This window comes from Ictalurus furcatus, chromosome 22 (assembly GCF_023375685.1).
Source record: "Ictalurus furcatus strain D&B chromosome 22, Billie_1.0, whole genome shotgun sequence".
Taxonomy (NCBI): Eukaryota; Metazoa; Chordata; class Actinopteri; order Siluriformes; family Ictaluridae; genus Ictalurus; species Ictalurus furcatus.
In genome coordinates, this window is record NC_071276.1 from 16,899,399 (window position 1) to 16,919,967 (window position 20,569).

The 20,569-nt window shown below is 41.0% G+C and overlaps 1 protein-coding gene across 1 annotated transcript; it reads left to right on the forward strand.

Annotated features, from left to right (window-relative positions):
• The first annotated feature begins 289 nt into the window (after positions 1-289).
• LOC128598991 (apoptosis-inducing factor 3) lies at positions 290-20,268 on the forward strand. The gene is made up of 19 exons (XM_053610264.1): positions 290-333; positions 2,840-3,053; positions 4,117-4,226; positions 4,409-4,518; positions 4,837-4,881; positions 4,982-5,078; positions 6,380-6,492; positions 6,916-7,002; positions 8,160-8,251; positions 10,674-10,804; positions 11,408-11,523; positions 12,591-12,662; positions 13,087-13,150; positions 13,291-13,367; positions 15,215-15,332; positions 15,471-15,569; positions 15,657-15,732; positions 17,368-17,472; positions 18,908-20,268. Exons 1-19 carry the CDS (start codon positions 303-305, stop codon positions 18,948-18,950), a joined length of 1,800 nt encoding a protein of 599 aa, XP_053466239.1. The 5' UTR covers positions 290-302; the 3' UTR covers positions 18,951-20,268.
• Positions 20,269-20,569: the final 301 nt, after the last annotated feature.

Sequence of the window (20,569 nt, forward strand, 5' to 3'; positions counted from 1 at the left end):
TAATATTAGGGTGAATGGTTATAGCATGCCATGACCTTTATTTTTGTTTTAATATGGTATGCTTAAATGAACTTTTTAACCATGTTGCTCTTCCCTTCTCAGGTTATGTGCAGTGGCTGAGCTGTGATATGGCTGAACGGGCCAAGCAGGCCCAGAATTCCCTGCTGCAGCGCTGTGTCCATCTCCACCTCCGCTCCCTGTGGCCTACTGTGAGCGTCTGATCCTGCCTGCCCCCCACACCCGCCCACGCCCTCCCTGGGCTTCCCAATCACCAGGTCTCCTGGCTTCACTGCGGGCCCACCATGGGAGGATGCCTCTCCAAACCCAAACCAGGTGACACACACACACACACACACACACACACACTCTCTCTCTCTCTCGCTCTCTTGTACACCCCCACCTACCCACACCTTCAAATCCTGTAATAATTGGCACTTGTTTCTCCGCCTATATATAGGTCAGTCTAACCTGCCCCCCCGACCCCCGTGTGGCGTGGCGTTCTTTCGGTGCTGGTGCAGGAATTTTAATGCTCTCAATTGCTCTCTGTGTTTCATGGGGATTAAACAGAAATATGAGTGGCAAGTGTTTGAATGTTGCACAATGTATCGCTGTTCTGCTTCTGGGTTTTTTTTTCCCTTTCTTTTTTACATCTTGAGTAGCTGAAGGGCAGAAATATGGTTTCATCTGTCAACAGGCTGGCTTTTTTTTTGTGCAACTGTCAGAGTGTAGGCGCATGGATTTTTAGGAAGCAGCGAGATCAAACAGAGTGAACCTACGCTGTATGCCTTTTATCATGCCGAAAATAAATAAATAAATAAAATGATAAACAATTCGATATTTCAGCAAAAAGCTATTCAGTGTACAAAAAGCCTTCCAGTTCTCGTATTTCCCACTTGAGCCAAATGCAGTTGATCCGGAGAGATGTGTTTGGTATGTATATATATATATGAGAGAGAGAGAGAGAGAGAGAGAGAGATGACAATAAGTCATACTGTCCAAAGCCCCATTGGCAAATCTGAGTGACATCACTGAAGAAGTGGAAGTGGTTTGAGGCAGAGATTTTCTCATTTATTTTCTTTTTACAGAAAAGATCTTGAAAGAGACTGACTTCACTCATTACCTCATTATCCCACATCGCTGTCGAGTTCTCGAATCCGATTGGTCAGAAGGTGTCGATTCATTTCCTATAACAGCAGCTCTGACAGTGTTGCTGGGATCGAGACACGGGTTTAAATGAAGGCACTCGTTCACATACGTTAGCGTTTCTATAGTCACAGCTTACACAGGGACTTGTACGGTGGACGTTCCTCATAACCGAAGCCTCATAATAAACAGTGTCAGTGCTTTGTAACAGTCAGAGCTGTTCAGTTAACATGACCACTACAGTTAAACCTTCAGGACAAAGGACCTTGAATTCTCTTGGTAACGGTTTCTAGGTAACAAGGGGGAAATTGTGTCATTTTGATTTTTTTACCACCATGTCTTAGATTCTTACTTGGAAAGATATCTGAGAACTCTCTGGAAGATGTTATTCAGTAGTGTTTTCATTTTACGTTACTAACTCAGATCATTTGCTTGGTTTTAAGACTGTTTGCTCGTGTGTATGAATGTGTGATGGTAGAATAAAGGGTATGGAAAGAGAGAGAGAGAGAGAGAGACAGAGAGAGAGAGAGAGAGGTATGTGAATAAATCAAATAGAAAGTCAGCTTTTATTATATTTTAGCAGCTTTACGGTTTAGTAAAACATTGATAATTACTTAGAAGTGGTATCCATATTGTACTGCATTTTATACATACATTTATCATTCCATAGCTGCGTGTTCACTTCCTCTGTAACTCAATGGCGTTTGGATTTCTGGTCCTCGAGTCAATGTTACACCATGCATTTCAAGCAAACTACAAAATATACTCTGTATAGCCTGTACTGAAGAGCTAGGTCTTGTTTAGCTGCCACAGTGTCACTAATTATAAAGCATTCTTTCTTCTCCACCGCCGACTCGGTCGTCTCTTATGATTTTCCATTGACTTTAATTAAGCTTCGCTCAGCAGGAGAGAATTCTCTCTGAGATTAAGGCGTAAGACCTGGGTTCTCAGAAAATGATTTTCCAGCCGGTGAGAGAGAAAGCAGGTTCCACACTGGCTTGCGGCGGAACCGCGTTACACAATCATGTATCACGTTATAGGAATGATTCACAGAAGGAATCAAACATCATGAGGCATGCTGTCATCTGAATATAATCGATGTCCTTCAGCGCTTTATTCGTTCCTCTTATACGAGAGCAATTTGGAAAAACCTGTCTGTGGAGCGTCCGGCGTACAGTCCTCTATCTAGGTTGTTACTATATTTCTTCAAGAAGGAAAATAATCTATCTGTGCCACAGTGTCTGTACCGTATGACATCCATCCATCTTCTATACCGCTTATCCTTCCTTCAGGGTCACGGGGAACCTGGAGCCTATCCCAGGGAGCGTCGGGGACACCCTGGACAGGGTGCCAATCCATCGCAGGGCACAATCACATACACACTCACACACCCATTCATACACTATGGACACTTTGGACATGCCAATCAGCCTACCATGCATGTCTTTGGACTGGGGGAGGAAACCGGAGTACCCGGAGGAAACCCCCGCAGCACGGGGAGAACACGCAAACTCCGCACACACAGGGCCACGGTGGGAATCGAACCCCCGACCCTGGAGGTGTGAAGTGTGAGGTGAACGTGCTAAGCACTAAGCCACCGTGCGCCCCGTATTACATACAGTAGAGTTTAAATGGATCTAGAAAATGTTCAATGTTCAAACTCTGATTTGCTTTTGTATTTGTGATGCCTTGGCAGTAGAGGTCAAAGTTGAGCTCACTCTCCTGGAGAAGGAGAAGGAAGCGGACCTGATGTCTCCGAACGGTAAGGCTAGTCCGTTCTCGGAGTGTCATCCGAACGGTTCTCTGGGTCACTGCTCGGATGACGACTCGTCCGTCCTGCGTCCCTCACACAAACAGCGAGACTACATCGAGGCCACAGTGTGCCATGTCAAAGACCTGGAGAACGGACAGTAAGACGCACGTTTTTATTTACGCCCGGTGCACTTCCAGTGTTGAGTGAATGTTTCATGTTCTGTGAACAGAGCGGGTGTATGAGCATGACGGAAATTTGTGCTTGATGTAAACATCAGCGTGGACCAGTGAATGAAAATGATTGATAGTGGTATGTCTCCTCTGGGAAATTCGCATGCTGAAGAAATAGGCCTTCAGGGATGTTTAACAGAAAACTGTTGCGCAACTTTGTCACTAAATGTTTATTCAAAACGTATTTTTTTTTTACAGAATTTCAAGGTATTTTTAACTAACCTCGTAATTTGTGATTTAAGAGATGAGATGATTTTTTTTCAAGACGTAAAATGTGTGGTTTTGATGTTAAAAACCTTTGGGTTCTAAGTTTGGTTTTATTGTTATAGCATTACAATAATATTAGTGTTTAATCTGTCTTTTATTGTTGCATATTTTAAATGCTATATAGTTTTAGTTAGTTTAGTTAGACTTTGATTAGAAGTGAATTTTGAGGAAGCAGATTTCCGTTTCGTTTTCCTTACAGCGTCTTGCATAAGTTTTAACCCCCTTCGAACATATCCACAACTGTAGTTTTACACGAAATGGTCTTAAGTAGGATTCTTTCACGAATCTACACAAAATAGCTCGTAACAATGAAATGACCAGAAAAAAAAAATCAACAACAATAATACACGTTTGCAAAACTATTTACAAATCCAAAAACTATAAAAGTATCGATTGCATATGTATTCACCCCTATTGCTTTGAAACCTCTAAATCAGTTTTGCCATTTTCTCGTCTTTTAATTAGTTGAATGGAGTCAAAACCGTTCGTCCAAGACGACGTTCTGGAAAAGTATGACGCAGGGTTCGGTTATAAAAGCAAAAAGAAAAACGAAATCCTGTCCTTGCCGTGGAAAAAAAGCCACTGGGTTAAGAGGGCGTTACAAAAATACAGGGGTACAAGGAAATGAGTTGAAATTCTTTGTCCATGGTAATCACACAAGTGTAATGGACTAGGTTGAAAGCGTTGGGGTGTTTCTTTAATGGTGTGTGATGGATCTTGCAGGATGCGTGAGGTGGACTTGGGGCCAGGCAGAGCTCTGCTCATTAAAGAACATGGGGAATTCTCTGCCATGGCACACAAATGCCCACACTACGGGGCACCACTGGTTAAAGGTGAGGAAGGTCTTCCATGGGCTTTTTTTTTTGCTTAGCAATGGTGCAGAACGAGCTCCAAACAGGAAATTGACTATAAAGAGATCGCTGATTTACGAATTGGGTTAGAAATCATTGGATTATAGTAAAAGTCTTTAACACGTGTTAATACGTGTTTGAACGTTTACTGTACCCTGCGGCAGGAGTTTTATCTAAAGGACATGTTCGGTGTCCGTGGCACGGAGCCTGTTTCAACATTGCAACCGGAGACATCGAGGACTTCCCGGGTCTGGACAGCCTTCCCACTTTTCAGGTGATACTTCAAGTTTAGTCCCAGGCTTCTGCTCATATACCATTCTCATGCAATACTGATTTCCACTTAAAGGGATACTTACTTTGTCTAAAGAAACAAAACAACAACAACAAATCAATGTACACAATTTTTACCTTTACCCTAAATGAGCCAGAACTCATTAACTGGCTGGCTGTTGGTGTCGAGTGTGTGAAGATTTATAGCTATAAGTCTCAAGTGTTACTCGCGTGTAGACCTGAGGCCGCACGTTTCATTTGAAAGAAGAGAGAAATGTAAGGCACAGACAGGTCACTCACATTTAACCTCTTTTTGCCACAGGTCAGAGTTGAAAAGGAGAAGGTGATCATACGGGCAAACAAACAGGTGAAGCACTCTTTTCGTCTGATGTGTGAGGTGTACAGTAAGTGTGTGAAGCCGAGGTATAACAAGCATCAGTTATTGTTATAAATGTGTGGTGTGACAGGCTCTACAGACACAGAGGAGGACAAAGGCCATGGCCAAGTGCTCAGCCGTCATCAACTCCAGTACAAGCTTTAGCCACGTTCTCATCATTGGCTCAGGTTAGAACCCTACACACCTGCTCGAACAAAAGCAATACTTTAGCTGCGACACGTCAACGTCAACTATCAAACTGATTTGGAGCGCATAACGTCTGTGTATGACGAACGTGTCAAAATGGATCAAATGGTTCAAGTAGAGAACACTGTTTTAAAGTGTTGAAAAAACACCTTTTCTACCTAACACTGAACTTCAAAAGTTTAAAAGACAAGAAAAATATGTCTCTGCTTATCATAGATGTCTGCTCAGTGTTGGCTTTGCCCGCTTAGGGGCTTCTGCCCAACATGGGACATCAGCCAGGAGGAGACTTCTGCCCAACACTGGGGCCTTGGCCAGCTGGAAGCATTTGTAGAAGGCCTCTGTCCTACATGGGGCTTTGACCAGCAGGAGGCTTCTGCCCAACCAGAGGCTTCTGTACAACATGGGGCTTTGCCCAGCAGGAGGCTTCTGCCCAAACATGAGACTTTGCCCCACTGGAGAGTTCTGCCTAACCAGGGCTTCTGCTTAACATGAGGCTTTGCCCCACTGGAGAGTTCTGCCTAAACAGGGGCTTCTGCCCAAACATGAGGCTTTGCCCCACTGGAGAGTTCTGCCTAACCAGGGGCTTCTGCTTAACATGAGGCTTTGCCCCACTGGAGATTTCTGCCTGACAAGGGGCTTCTGCCCAACATGGGGCTTTGCCCAGCAGGAGGCTTCTGCCAAAACAGGGGCTTCCATTCAGTCAGGGCCTCTCCCCAACATGAGGTTTTGCCCCACTGGAGATTTCGGCCTGACCAGGCGCTTCTGCTGACTCTAACTATGTTTCTTCACCCAGCTGGGGGCTTCTACCCAAACAGGGGCTTCTGCCCAAAAACAGGCTTTGCATAAGATGCATAAGGCATCTGCCTAACCAGGAGCTTCTGCTCAAGAGAAAGCAGCAAGCTTCTCCCCAGCATGCGGTCCAGCAGGAGACCTCTGCCCACCCAGGGACTTCTGCCCAAATAGTGGCATGATTTGCCAGCAGAGGTCTTCTGTCCAGCCAGGGGCTTCTGCCAAAAATAAGGCTTTGCCTAGCAGGAAATTGGAGTCCAACATGGAGCTTTACCAAGGAGGATGCTTCTGTCCAGTTAAATGATTTGCCCAGCAGGAGGCTTCTGTCCAACATCATCACACATAATTTCACATATGAGAATCCAAAAAAACCTGATTTTTTTTCCTGTTAGATTTCTCCCTTGGCCAGTATTAGTTCTTGTCTGGACCTCAGTGACACTCACTCGTTATTTCACATTTCCCACACTCACTACTATTGAACATTTTCTCTCAGGTCCTGCTGCGTTGGTGTGTGCAGAGACGCTGAGACAGGAAGGCTTCACTGACCGCATTGTGATGTGCAGCATGGACAAACACCCTCCGTATGACAGGCCTAAACTGAGTAAGGTTTGTACAGAGTCACTGCAACACACCGCGCAGTGCAGGAGAGCCGTGTTCCCCTCGGGGTCTGATTAACCTGACCAACCCAAGCGTGTGTTTCAAACCTTCTTACTCCAAGTCCTTACTCTATAACCTGCTTTTAGATCTGACTGTTTTCTCTACCATACAGTTCCCAGCCAAGGTAGTTTCTTGAGTGGACTTGGATTTAATGTGTACCATTTCCTCTTTTTTCCCCAATTTGTAGTTGATCAAACAAGACATGTTTGATGGCCAAAGTTTGGGTTTCTGGTCCCTAGTAATATCCACTTCAGACACCAAATATGTCATGGGCAGCGTGCAGAGTTCATATGTTTAATTTGATTCCACATTAGATTTTCTCCAGCCTAGTTGTTAACCACAGAGTGTGTTTGTGCTTCTTTGTCTTTATAGTCATTAGACAGCACAGCTGAGCAGCTACAACTGCGCCCGACCGAGTTCTTCCAGAGCCACGACATCGAACTGCTGCTGGAGAAAGAGGTACACTTGATCTTGTATGTTGCTCAATGATTAAGCATGATCCCTTTCTTTTTCATATTGCTTTCATACAACAGTTCTATAAACAGGAAACGAATACTGACTAAGTGACGTGTCAGACACAATATGGCCAAACGTTCTGTTTATTTTTGCTCCGTTAGCAGAAAAAGATCCCGAAGAAGCGTCACTCACTTTATAGCAAATCGTTCGTTCCCGTTAAAGTTGCTCCTGGTCAAATTTGGTGTCCCGTCTTCCTTTTCATCTCACAAGCTTTTGTGGTTTCATGTTAAATTTTCCAAGCGCTACTAGCACTACTGTAGTAACTGTTTCAAACTGGAAAGTGGACGTTTATGCAGTGAACACAGACGAGTGGCGAGATACACACAGTGAAACGTCCCAGTCTGGTTAAAGGAAATATCAGCACTCTTGGAACGCCGCTTGTCCAGTCAAATTAGTGGACCATGGAAGAATTGCTGTATAATAAAAGAATAAACACTTGGAGTCATGCTAATATAGGAAAATAATCAATGAGGCCATCGTGTGTTACCATCCTGAAGTTATATATATATATATATATATATATATATATATATATATATATATATATATATATATATATATATAGATAGATAGATAGATAGATAGATATAGATATATATAGATATACTATATTACACCCATCCACCCAGTTGGTCTACTAAATAAATAGATAAAGTAAAACTAAATATAGTACATATATGTAAATATGTAAATAATGTGTATATATAGTACATCTATGTATATATAGTACATATATATAAATATGTAAATAATGTGTATATAGTACATATATGTAAATATGTAAATAATGTGTATATATAGTACATATATGTAAATATAGTACATATACATATATGTATATTGTACTAAATACAGTACAAATATGCTTTATTTGAGAAAACAACAACAACAAAAAAACCAGCAGTGGCCCATCTCTTGTACTGGACTATAACATGTTTTACATCAAGTTTTGAAAACGAAAAAACTGTTTGATTTAAATCCTGAAAAGTGACCTCAAATTAGTCTAATTGTAATGTACAGTATTCAAGCAGTTTCTAGTAGCTCTATTTTTATTTTCCTGGTCTTCCTGATCTCAACTATCTATGATTTTCCCTCCTCAGGTTGTGTCAGTCGATGTAAAAACAAAGACCGTAATGTTTCAGGATGGCTATAAGATGGAGTACAAGAAGCTCTTCATTGCAACAGGAAGCAGGTAAAAAAATAATTTCTCTTCGTAACGCAATGGGCAAGACCTGATGTATTGCAGAGAAGTCGGCCTTAACTTGCATCTGTGGATGCAGCGGCGAATGGTGTTGACTGACAACGGTTTACCAAAGTATTCCCGAGCCCATGGCAGGAGATCCATTACAGACTCATGATGGGTTTTAAGACAGTGACGTCTGAGGGATCGGAGATCACGCGCATTCAGAAGTGGTTTTCGGCCTCGCCCTTTACGCATAGAGATTTGACTGGATTCCTTGAATCTTTTAATTATATTGTGCACTGTAGAAGGTGAAATTCCCCGAAATCCTACCGATTTGTCTTTGGGGAATGTTGTTCTCAAAGTGTTGGATTATTCGCTGACTCATCTGTTGGCAGATTGCCGAGCCTCCACCCGTCCTTGTGTGAAGGACTAGGCCTTTTTTGGAGGCTCCTTAATATACTATGATTAGACAATTGCCTCACCTGTTTCACATCACCTTCTTATTCCAACTTCTCACATCGCTATTAGTCCTAAATCGCCCCTGTCCAAACATTTTTGAAACATGCTGCATGAGCCATCATTCCCTCACCAGCCTCTCTTTTTCTCTCTCTCTTGAAGCTTATCATGTTATAAAAAAAAAAAAAAACATTAAAAATTTACAGCTTTACTTCTGACTGTTACGAAGCGCCCACACTGGAGACTCCTTCCAAAAATTGTTAAATCAGTTCACAGAAAATGTCACCATGTCAACAATTACACAAGCTGTTATAGACAATTAATCGACAAATTCTGATCAATCAGAATCAAGAATTCAGCAGTGGTGTGATATAAACATCAATAAACAACTAACAGACGAATATCATCCATGTTACTGGCCCATAATATATGTGATGAAGGAAAAATAAGGATGAATATAATAAGAAATATAACTAGCATCAACATTACATTGAAACATCTATATTTTCGTTTATAGAAAATATAAAAAAAAAGCATGTTTTTTTTTTTTATAGCAAAACATTGTATGAGAAAATGTGCCATTCATTTATTACAATTTCTTCACTTATGATTCATAACTAGTGCAGGGTCGCCATTAATCATTCTGTCCTAATCAGAGCTCGGCCGAGTCCTGAATAAATGAACGATCTGAGATTATAGAGGGGAATCTTGGCATTCTGAAGTGTTGACATGAACAGAAAATTCTCTGATTCATGAGGAAGTCGTTGCTCAGTCAGCTCTCATTCTCCCCTGCTGAACAGGCTGTGAAGGTTGTGCGAGGATTGCTGCGTTATTCCCGTCTTTACTGCATTTATTAGCTATTCGTACATATAGGAAAACACCTCAAAACAGTACATATTTAGCAACAGTGTCCTGTTACACGATTCCCATGGATGAGGAAATATTCTGTCTTATGTCAGCACTTTTATGTGCTTCATCTTGAGAATAGGATCATTATGTCATTCAGGCGTTATTTGAGTACAAGCAGAAACATGTATAATTATTTCTGTACGACGCACAGTATCAAAATATTAGAAAAGCAGATCATTCTGGGCCAGAAGTTATTCAGGTTATTGTAATTGCAAATGTACCATGGGGAAAAAGGTGGCCCATGAAAGGCATGCAGCTGCATTTAAAGGGGCAGTTTGTAATTTTTAGACCTGGAAACATTGCTAATCCTTCCTCTTTCCCTCCATACAGGGTATGCCTTGAGTTACAGGGCTGGGCAAGTCTGTTGTATCTAGGGGCGGAGCTTATTTCCAGGCCAGAACAAATGTAAACAGAAACACTAGCCAGAGCCATTGCAGGACCGTACTCTAACTCACCATTCTTAGAAAATTCACAACACTTCAATGTTCGGATAGAGTGAAAGTAAAGGAAAGTTCATTATGGTTTGAACATGAAATCTGTTTGTTGAACTAGTCCACTGTTCACTAAAGGAGACCTGAGTGTAAAACTGTATGTGGGAATTGCAGTCCCGAGGCCATCGCTGCAACCGTAGTCCCAACGACCACAGCGAGAACGTCCATGTGGAATTGAGGTCCAAAACCATCAATCAAGAGGAAATCATCTGTAACTTTCCTACAACAGTGATACTTACACAATATACCATCTAATATGTCTAATATTGTGTCAGTCTACAACCCACTACCTTCTGATCACTGATTATTGAATCGCTGATTATTTTTCTATAACGCCACACCCCCGAGTGTTTCACTCCTTATCCAATACAACCACAGACTATCAGATGGTACCATAAAATAGAAAGAGAAGTATGACCATAAAATAGAAAGAGAAGTATGACATAAATATGGTTCTATATATTATATCAGACAGTATTTTGGGTACCATGTCAGGAAGCCAAAAAAGTGACCTGACGGTGACTGATAACCTCATTTCTCTCTCTCTCTCTCTCTCTCTCTCTCTCATACTCGAGGCCCAAGTCCATAAACTTCAAAGGTAAAGACGTGAGCAACGTGTTTCATCTGAGAACTCCTGAGGACGCGAACAGCATAGCCAGACTGGCCAGCAGCAAGAACGCCGTCATCGTCGGGACCTCGTTTATAGGTGAGAAGTCATGACAAACGTTGCAGTATTTCCATTAGACATTATCTCACCGGGTCATGCTGGAGTGTAATGTTTCCTTCATTATGTAATATTCTCAAAAGTGCTGAAGTAGGTCATTTTATTTATGGCTCAGATAATAATAACGAGTCTTTATTGGTCACATATACATTACAGCATAGTGAAATTCTTTTCTTCACCTACCTCAGCATGTTAGGGTCAGAGTGCAGGGTCAGACATGATACAGCACACCTGAAGCAGAGAGGGTTAAGGGCCTTGCTCAAGGGCCCAACAGTGGCAGCTTGGCAGTGCTGGGGCTTGAACCCTTGCCCTTCGGATCAGTAACCCAGAGCCTTAACCACTAAGCCACCGCTGCACCATGGTGGCTAGCTACAGATGTGTGGAATATTCTCACACTAGGGTGTATGTTTAGTTGTTTGGTCGGCAAGCTTTCATTATTGACTACAACAATATTACAGCTCCAGTACAAAACTAAACAAGCTAACGTCCGATACCAAACATGTCTTGTATTTATTGGCTACGATATGGGAAAATATCTTATTTTGTCCAGAGTTTTCGCTCTAATAAGCGCATACCTGTGTCCAGGTATGGAGGTCGCAGCTGCTCTTACAGATAAAGCTCACTCGGTCTCTGTGATCGGCATCGATGCGGTGCCTTTCCGTAAAGCTCTGGGGGAGAAAGTAGGAAAAGCTCTGATGAAGGTGAGAGCACCGTCACTACCTTTATTTACTAACGTCAAGAAACTGTTCGTCCATCACTTGTTAGCTACGTTAGCCTCGTAGCTCCAGTACATAATTAGAGAACTAACACAAACAGTGATCTTACCATATGCAGGACAGCTACAGAAAACACACGTAATAAGATCTGTTTTAAGATTCCATCCCAGATGGAATGTTTTGAGCGTTAAGAAAACGGAGCTTTCTCACTACCACTTAAAGCACACATACAGAAGATGAACCATTCTCGACAGAACAGCAAGCAGAACAAGGACAAGATGATATTTTATATATACATATATTATAACCTTGAGAGGAACTTGACTCAGAAGGGAACCCGTCCTCATCCGGGTAACATATTGATCAATTTAAAATGTATATCCTGAATCGATATATTTCTGTAAAGCTGCTTTGTGACAATGTCCGTTGTTAAAAGCGCTGTACTAATAAAATGGAATGGAATTGAATTGAATCAAAAAAACGCGTGTAATCGTTGAAACGAAGCTTTCTGTAAGGAGACGATTCTTTTTGGAAGGAGTCTCCAGTGTCAGCGCTTTGTACCAGTCAGTCAGAGGTAGTGTAACGTTCTAATTTGGCATTTCCCAACACAGGAAAGTCTTCAGGACGAATGAATTCGTGTTTTGAATCTTGTAAACATTAACAGATTCACACATGAAGTTCGTACGACGCCATGATGCGTCTAGACGTGAAGCGGAGTTACTGTTACTATCCTGAAGTTCCAAGACGTCTTATTCGTCTTGTACTATGGCAGTTTGTTATTAAATAAACGACAACGAGTCAACGTGTCAATTTAATGTTGCGGAAAAGTCTGCAAGCTGTGTATAAACTGTCATAGGCAATTCAATAAACACCTCGTAACCAATCAGATTTGAGAATTCAACAGCGCTGTGGTACCGTATACGAGCGTTCGTTACTCGTTAGCTAACAAAACATCTTAAGCATGCCCTAAAGTTTCCCCCACTATGTTTAGACATGTATTATTTGGGCTTTTCTCTTGAGTAATCTTTCCTGTATGCGTCGTCCTCTCGTAGCTGTTCGAGATGAACAGGGTGAAGTTCTACATGCTGAACGAGGTGTCCGAGATGAGAGGCCTTCATGGACAGGTATCCAGAAAGTGAGAGAAACTCTGCTGGAGAAGGGCTCTGAAGGATGGACTCTCATTTCAACCTCTCTCTGTTTCCGCACCTTACTCATTTTCTAATTGTCTCTTCAGCTTTTGTTCCTTCATTCTTTCTGCCTGTGTCTGTCTTTTCGCCTGGACTCGTGTAAATAAGCAGTAGGAATGTGATTACTGTCTAACGCTTGTCTCTGATGGAGAGTGCGACTGATATAATCCTGAAGCAAAACCACAGTATAAACAGAATAGCAATGTAACGTGCTAATACGTTATTTTCTTTTTAAATATTGGATGGATTGATCCGACCTTATATAGATTTTTCTTTTATATAGTCAATTTTTTTGCAATGGCTAGAAAAGATCTCTCTCTCTCTCTCTCTCTCTCTCTCTCTCTCTCTTGTTTTTCATCAGTTAAAAGAAGTAGTGCTGAAAAGCGGCAAGGTCTTAAGAGCGGACGTGTGTGTTATCGGGACAGGTGAGTCTCACTCGGACATGCATACAGTACACATTACTACACTGACACTACACTGAGTTTCTTTTTTTTTTTTTTTAATTTAATGCTAAATCTGCTTTAAATCAATAAAAAGTAAGAACTGCTGTGATGTGAATCCTCAGGTGCAACTCCTGCTACTGCATTTCTCAAACAAAGTGGCTTGCACATGGACTCCAAGGGATTCATAACTGTGAACAAGGTACAACTATCACTTATATGTCGGTAGGAGCACTTTATTTTAGACTACAGTGTGTAAAATATGATTTAATAAGTAGGTTATGTGATAACGATAAATAAAACACGAATAAATTCATGCACAATTTCCATTCGTTATTTATTATTATACACTAAAATGGTCTTGAATTCTCAATTCCGATTGGTCAGGAGGTGTTGATTTATTTTCTATAACAGCAGCTCTGACAGTAATTCCAGCTGCAAGCCATGTCACAGGTTTATACTGATGCGCTCGTGATACGTTACCGTGTCTATCGTAATGGTTACTTCACGACTTCTAATAACGAACAGATTAAAAATATGGCGTTATTTGACAAAGAAGAACATACGAGTCCCTCCAGGTGCTCGCGATTTGAAGGCAAAATCGAGCAGACTCAACAATATTCGGAGGAGCTCGCAATTTGGGCCGAGACGCATCATGTGACGTCATCACAACACGCATTCAGCCAAAGCGCTCTTCGATTCACGTGCGTCGAACACGAGTACAGCTAAAAGGTCTGATTTACCAACAAACATCACCGCGAAAGACCGCGCAGAACAATTTCGTGCGACTGAAGTCGTTTTTCGGGAAAAAAAAGAGAAAAACTCTGCAAGTTGCAATTTTAAACGAAAATCCGCAGCAAAATCATGCATTTTTGGCCGCAGCAATCATATGACATGTAACCATTCATAAAGAGAAGTTTTTTCGTAAGGAGAACTGTATTTATCATTGTTGGAAGGAGTCTCCAGTGTTAGCACTTTGTAACAGTCAGAGGGTCAGATGTAACTGTTTTGCAGTTTCTTAGCAACAAGCTGTAAGTTTAAATATACATATATATATATATATATATATATATATATATATATATATATATACACACATACATACATACATACATATATGTGTGTGTGTGTGTGTATATATATATATATATATATATATATATATATATATATATATATATATATATATATATATATTAACTTCAGTTAATAGACAGTTGCCGTGATGTAAGTGTGGTATAAATGGTTATTAATGGTTTGCAAGTAATACTTTATTGCTGTTTTTTTCCCCCCCTTTTCTTTTGGAAGTATTTGGATTCTGGTTATAATGTCCAAAATGACGTTCGTTGTCAGGTTTATATAATCACACCATCTAGATTTTTAGTAAATTAAGGATGTAACTGAATATGAATACATTATTTGGACTGAAGGGATACTTCGTTCCAAGCAAATACGAACGCAGACACGAGTAGTAGCTGCAGTATTTGGGGTTTGTTGTTTTTTATAAAGGTCCACAGTGCATTAGGACTGGAATCTAATATATGTATAAATACAGTATATAAATCACGTAAGAGAATAAGGGCATGAGTGCATGAGTAAGGGCATGAGTGTGAGGCTTGTGGGACAAGAACAGCATTCATTTACGAATAAGAGGCACACAAGTCCTTTTTTTAGGTCTACGTCCGTGGTTTGCTCCAAAATATGGGAATCATTCCAAGACCAAACCATATTACTACCATACAGGTATCTCTGTACAAACTGGCCCCGACTTTTAATTCAAAATAATCTGGTCCAGACCATTCCCACTTCCAGGTCAATTCCAAACAGAGAGACCGATATAAATACTTTAGGCAGTAAATAGATACAGATACAGATAATGGCACTGCGTTACACCCCTGTAGTAAGTATGATGGATAGAGTGGAAGAGTGATGGATGAAATGCGAGCTTTCGAACAGTAGCATATGTATGTTGTGTGTTACAGCTGTAATGTTCCTTCACATCTGGATTCCACAGTAAACGTGATCTCAGTATCTCTGTATTTTTCTCAGATGATGCAGACGAACGTGGATGGAGTGTTTGCTGGCGGGGATGTAGTGACGTTCCCGCTGGCTCTCCGTGGCAATAAGAAGGTGAACATCCCTCACTGGCAGATGGCTCATGTCCACGGTAAGCAACATGCAACAATTGTTCGGTACAGCGTACTGATTTTACCATGAAATATCTTCAGTGGACAGATTTATTTATTTCGATTATAATGATGTGTATAATTAATTCAGTCTAACAGCAGCACTTTGTTCTGTGCAGGGAGGGTTGCTGCTCTGGGCATGATGGGAAAAGCCTCAGATATTCGAACGGTGCCTTACTTCTGGACGGCGATGTTTGGAAAAAGCATACGCTATGCAGGTGAAGATTCCACTTCATTATACTCGTTCCCAACATGCTGCCTCTTGTTTTAAACGATCTTACACATTCGTCGTTTTCTTGGTGAAGGATACGGGGATGGTTTTGATGATGTCATCATCCAGGGAGACTTGGACGAGCTGAAATTTGTGGCGTTCTACACGAAGTAAGTAAATAACCGCAATGTAGCATCTTTTTATAACGCATAAATCTCCCAAAACAGTCAGTACCTGTTCCTCCAGCCTTGCTTGTTCTCACCGATCGTATGGTGACTACCAGCCAGAGAGATAGAGAGGGGAGAGAGAGGGAGAGAGATAGAGGGAGAGAGATAGATAGAGAGAGAGTGAGATCGAGAGGGAGAGAGAGAGAGAGAGAGACAGTGAGAGAGAGAAAGAGAGGGAGAGAGAGAGAGGGAGAGAGAGACTGTCAGAGAGATAGAGATAGAGGGAGAGAGAGCGTGAGAGATAGAGAGTGAGAGATAGATAGAGAGAGAGTGAGTGAGATAGATCGATAGAGAGAGAGATAGAGAGAGTGAGGGAGAGAGAGATAGATAGATAGAGAGAGAGATAGAGTGAGGGAGAGAGAGAAATAGAGAGAGAGAGAGATAGAGAGATAGATAGATAGAGAGAGAGAGTGAGAGAGAGAGTGAGATAGAGAGAGAGTGAGATATATATAGAGAGAGAGTAAGAGAGATAGATAGAGAGAGAGAGAGTAAGAGAGAGAGATAGAGAGAGAGAAAGAGAGAGAGTAAGAGAGATAAAGAGAGAGAGATAGATAGAGAGAAAGACAGGGAGAGAGAGAGAGATAGAGAGAGAGAGGGAGAGATAGAGAGAGAGAGAGAAAGAGATAGAGAAAGAGTGAGAGAGATAGATAGATAGATAGAGAGAGTGAGATAGAGAGAGAGAGAGAGAGAGAGAGAGAGAGGGCGAGAGTGAGGGAGAGAGAGAGTGAGATAGATAGAGACGAGAGTGAGATAGAGAGAGAGAGAGTGAGATAGATAGATAGAGAGAGAGAGAGAGAGGGCGAGAGTGAGGGAGAGAGAGAGAGAGAGAGATAGATAGAGAGAGAGTGAGATAGATAGAGAGAGAGTGAGAGAGATAGATAGATAGAGAGAGAGAGTGAGATAGATAGATAGAGAGAGAGAGAGAGAGGGCGAGAGAGAGTAATTGGATTAAAGAACATTAGGATATCAGCTCACATGTCCTGATGTATTTCTTCAGAATCCACAAAAGGAAAAGGAAATGATTTTCTGGCATTGAGAATGCACACTACATCATCACACTACAGTGACTGGGTTCTTTTTTGTTTGTGCGGTTTCACAGACACCTCTTCTACCAAAGCACTCTTAAATTCTTGAATCTGATTGGTCAGAAAATGATGCTTAATTTTCTATACCTGCAACTCATCACACCAAATCACAGGCTGAGAACATAACACTAGCTGCTTTAACATAACACTAACCCATACTAACTTGTCTCGCAGACGTTCCACGATACTAAACGTAACTATAAATGGACAAAAAGTACAGCACATCCTTCTGTAATAAATAAGCCTCGCTGTAGTACAAGGTTCTGTTGATCGTTGATTATTTCCTATAACAACACCCAAGCCCACAAAAATAATTGAATCTTTGCTTCAGGATATGAATACAGTTTAGTCCTGGACCATATTTGGTCGTATTGTGCTTGTGATATATACAGTATATACAGCACAGAAATACAGAAATGACACTGCTATGGAGTATAGAAATATAAATGAAATGGAGCTCATGGTGCTTCCTCTGCCTCCACTCTCTCTGTAGGAGTGAGGAGGTGATCGCCGTGGCCAGTATGAACTACGACCCCATCGTGTCTCGGGTCGCGGAAGTCTTCGGTTCTGGAAAGACGGTTAAGAAGCGTGACGTGGAGTGAGTACATATTCCGTTTAAACCCTGGATCTCCAGGAGCCACGTTGATAGGACCAGACCTGCATCCTTCACGTTCATAACTACACACATTTACTATTAATATCACTGTACGCATGCACTCGAAGATGGTATGCTTTACAATATTACGAATATATTTTAAAAAATTAGCATAGAGTGTTTTTTTTAGCAAGGATTAGCATGACTCACAGAACGCTCCTGGCAGACAAATGTGTACACTTGCTCTATTCAAACCCCTTTGTATGCTTAAACCAGACCTGTATGCAGACCCGCCAGCCTCCGAGAGGAATAACGTGTCGTACGATTTTTAAAGTCCTATCACAAGAGGGGAGTTTAAATGGTTGAGGCAGGGTTTTGCAGTCTGGTTTCAGCTGGAGGCGGGGCTAATTTACAGGCCAGAAAAAAAGAAAACCAGGCAGAAATGGATCGAGACAGATTCGTTGCATGGTACCATGTTATATACTTGAAATAAGTAATGTATGTTTACTACTAAGTAGTAAAAATCTTTGTAAAGCAGTAAAAGCTTGCCCTTTTATTGTTAAAAAAAACCCTTTTTTTGTCCTGTTATGTCTTATTTTCTGTTGTGCTTTCGTGAAACGAAGGATGTTCACCCACTGCAAGTACGTACGCACACATCTGTGTCAATTATCCAACAATACACTTTCTGTATACCACAGCACTGCTGAATTCTCCATTCTGATTGGTCGGTTACTCTGTCGATTCATTTTCACATCGAACAGCATCACAGGTTTATATTAACGCGCTCGTTTGTGTTAACACGCTATCGTTTCTCTAGTAACAGATCGTTCGCAGGGACGCGTCTGTACGGCGGACGCTCCACCTGATCGGAGTCTAACAATAATAAATGGGTTAAACACGTTTTTATTTTTTCTACAGATAATTGTCCGTACGGTTGATGTCTTTTAGGAGACGTTTAAGTAGCAGGTATGAAAGGAGTCTCCGGTGTAACGATCAATAGATGGGAAAATCTTCAGGACAGATGACGTTCCCCCTTTTTTTTTTTTGTCTGATTAACTTCAAGATTTGGAAATAAAAGGGGTCAGTGACAGAATGGCCGGTTATAAAGTAAGCGATAACAGGAACGCACTTGTTTTCCATAACATTACACGCAACTACAATTTGCTGGAAAGTTCATTAAGAAATCAAAAACGGCAATCATTGGCAAATCGTTGCGGTATAAAAGAAGAATAAAACTCTTTGGAGCATCCCGTTAATGAAAAATCATCAATTTCGCTGCGGGAAAAGTATCTTCACGTTGTGTCGGGCCTCGTTTCCCTTTAACATCACGTTTTATTCCTTCCTTACTCATTGTTTGCTTTTCTTTGTTAAATCAAGTATACACAATCTCGAACACATGCTGATTGCGATTATTGTTGTTGTCGTTTTTGTTTTGCAGGACGGGAGATATCTCGTGGTTGATAGATAAAGGCTTGCAGTGAGAATCCACCAGTCTTTCATTCGGAGCTGTTTAATGTCAGTGCTGCTGATTTGGGACCCTGCATGCCTAGCGGGACGAGTAGCTGAAGAATCTCCTGCACATTTACGCGGCGTAAATGCCAAACCTGGGCTCACATGTGGCATGAAGCTGTTTCCTGAAACCCCAGGACTTTACACAGAGCTGTGAATACACCTACACTTAACACTAACCTTAAAATGAACCAGAGCTGCTTCGTAACGAGAGAACGGTTGGGTTTCGGGGACGCCGACGTGACGCCGAGCTCGGCCTTTTCCGCTTGCGCACGAAGCACCTACCTGTACGCAGTGTTTATAAAGGGGGCAGTGAAAGGGGAACACTTTTTTTTTTGTTTTGTTTCGTTTTGTTTTGTACATGCAACATTGTAAATAGTATGTCACGTGGAAATGCATCGTAACATGTACGTGATGGTTTTGTTTCTACTAAACCTTGGTAAAGTTTGTATTAGCTACGGTGTTAAACGATCACATGCCCGGCTTTTGTACAGATCTGCAGCTTTTATGTTTGTAAGCCGACTTTGGTACGACGTTTGCTATGACATCGCCTCGTTTCCGAGAAAAGAAAGAAGAAGGAGGAGAAAAAAGAACAACGCCTTTGAGAAATCACGCTGAATATTTAGAAATACAGGCTAATCAACCACGATCGTTAGCACACGTACGTCTTGCTTGAAGTCGGAGTAGGACCGAGGTCAGGTTTCAGGCTGTTTAGTGGGCATTTGAACGTCCCACGGGTCTTTAATGTAAGTGAGTCTGTTTTTTAAATAAAATTAAGGAAGCCTGGTATCACAGCAGACTAGTAGAAATATCTAATAAAATCAAATCAGTAGCTTGAACGGCCCTCTCAGTGGAGAAAAGCATGTTCCCCTGGCATCAGGCCCTTAATGCTGACTAACAGCTCTTTAATATAAATGTACCTCTTATGGTAACTTTGGTTGCCTTGCTGGTTAATTGCACAAAAAAAGTAATATAAGGACATATTTAAAGCTATACCTCTATAATAATAATAACAATAATAATAATTATAATAATAATAATAATACTGCTAGCGATATAAAACTATAAGCTTGTATTTGCTGTTATCTTTTATTGATTGATGGATCGATTGATTAATTGACTGATGAATAATTCTATTTTTTAGATAGTATGCAATAATTCTGAATGCTGAACTGGTAGTTTTGACCTCCTAAAGCTCCTTTTTGTTACTAACTCAGGGATAGGAGGATCATATAAAAAAGGGGTTTGTGCTGTTGTAAACAAAAAAGAATAAATTTGTTGCTTTTAAATTCTTCGGGTTTCTTTCTTTCTTTCTTTCACCTCCACGTTTCTGAAATGATCACTCCAGATTATCCATCCACGCCACTGAACTGAATTCTCGATTCTATATATATATATATATATATATATATATATATATATATATATATATATATATATATATATGTTCCAGTGCAGCACTGCATGGCAGCACTGTTCAAACCAATCTTAGCATTGTTTTATAACTTACTTTATGTTTAATTTCTATAAATATATTTTTTGTGTTGCTACTGTTGAGTCTACAATGCTATGCAGCCGCCACTAGGGGGCG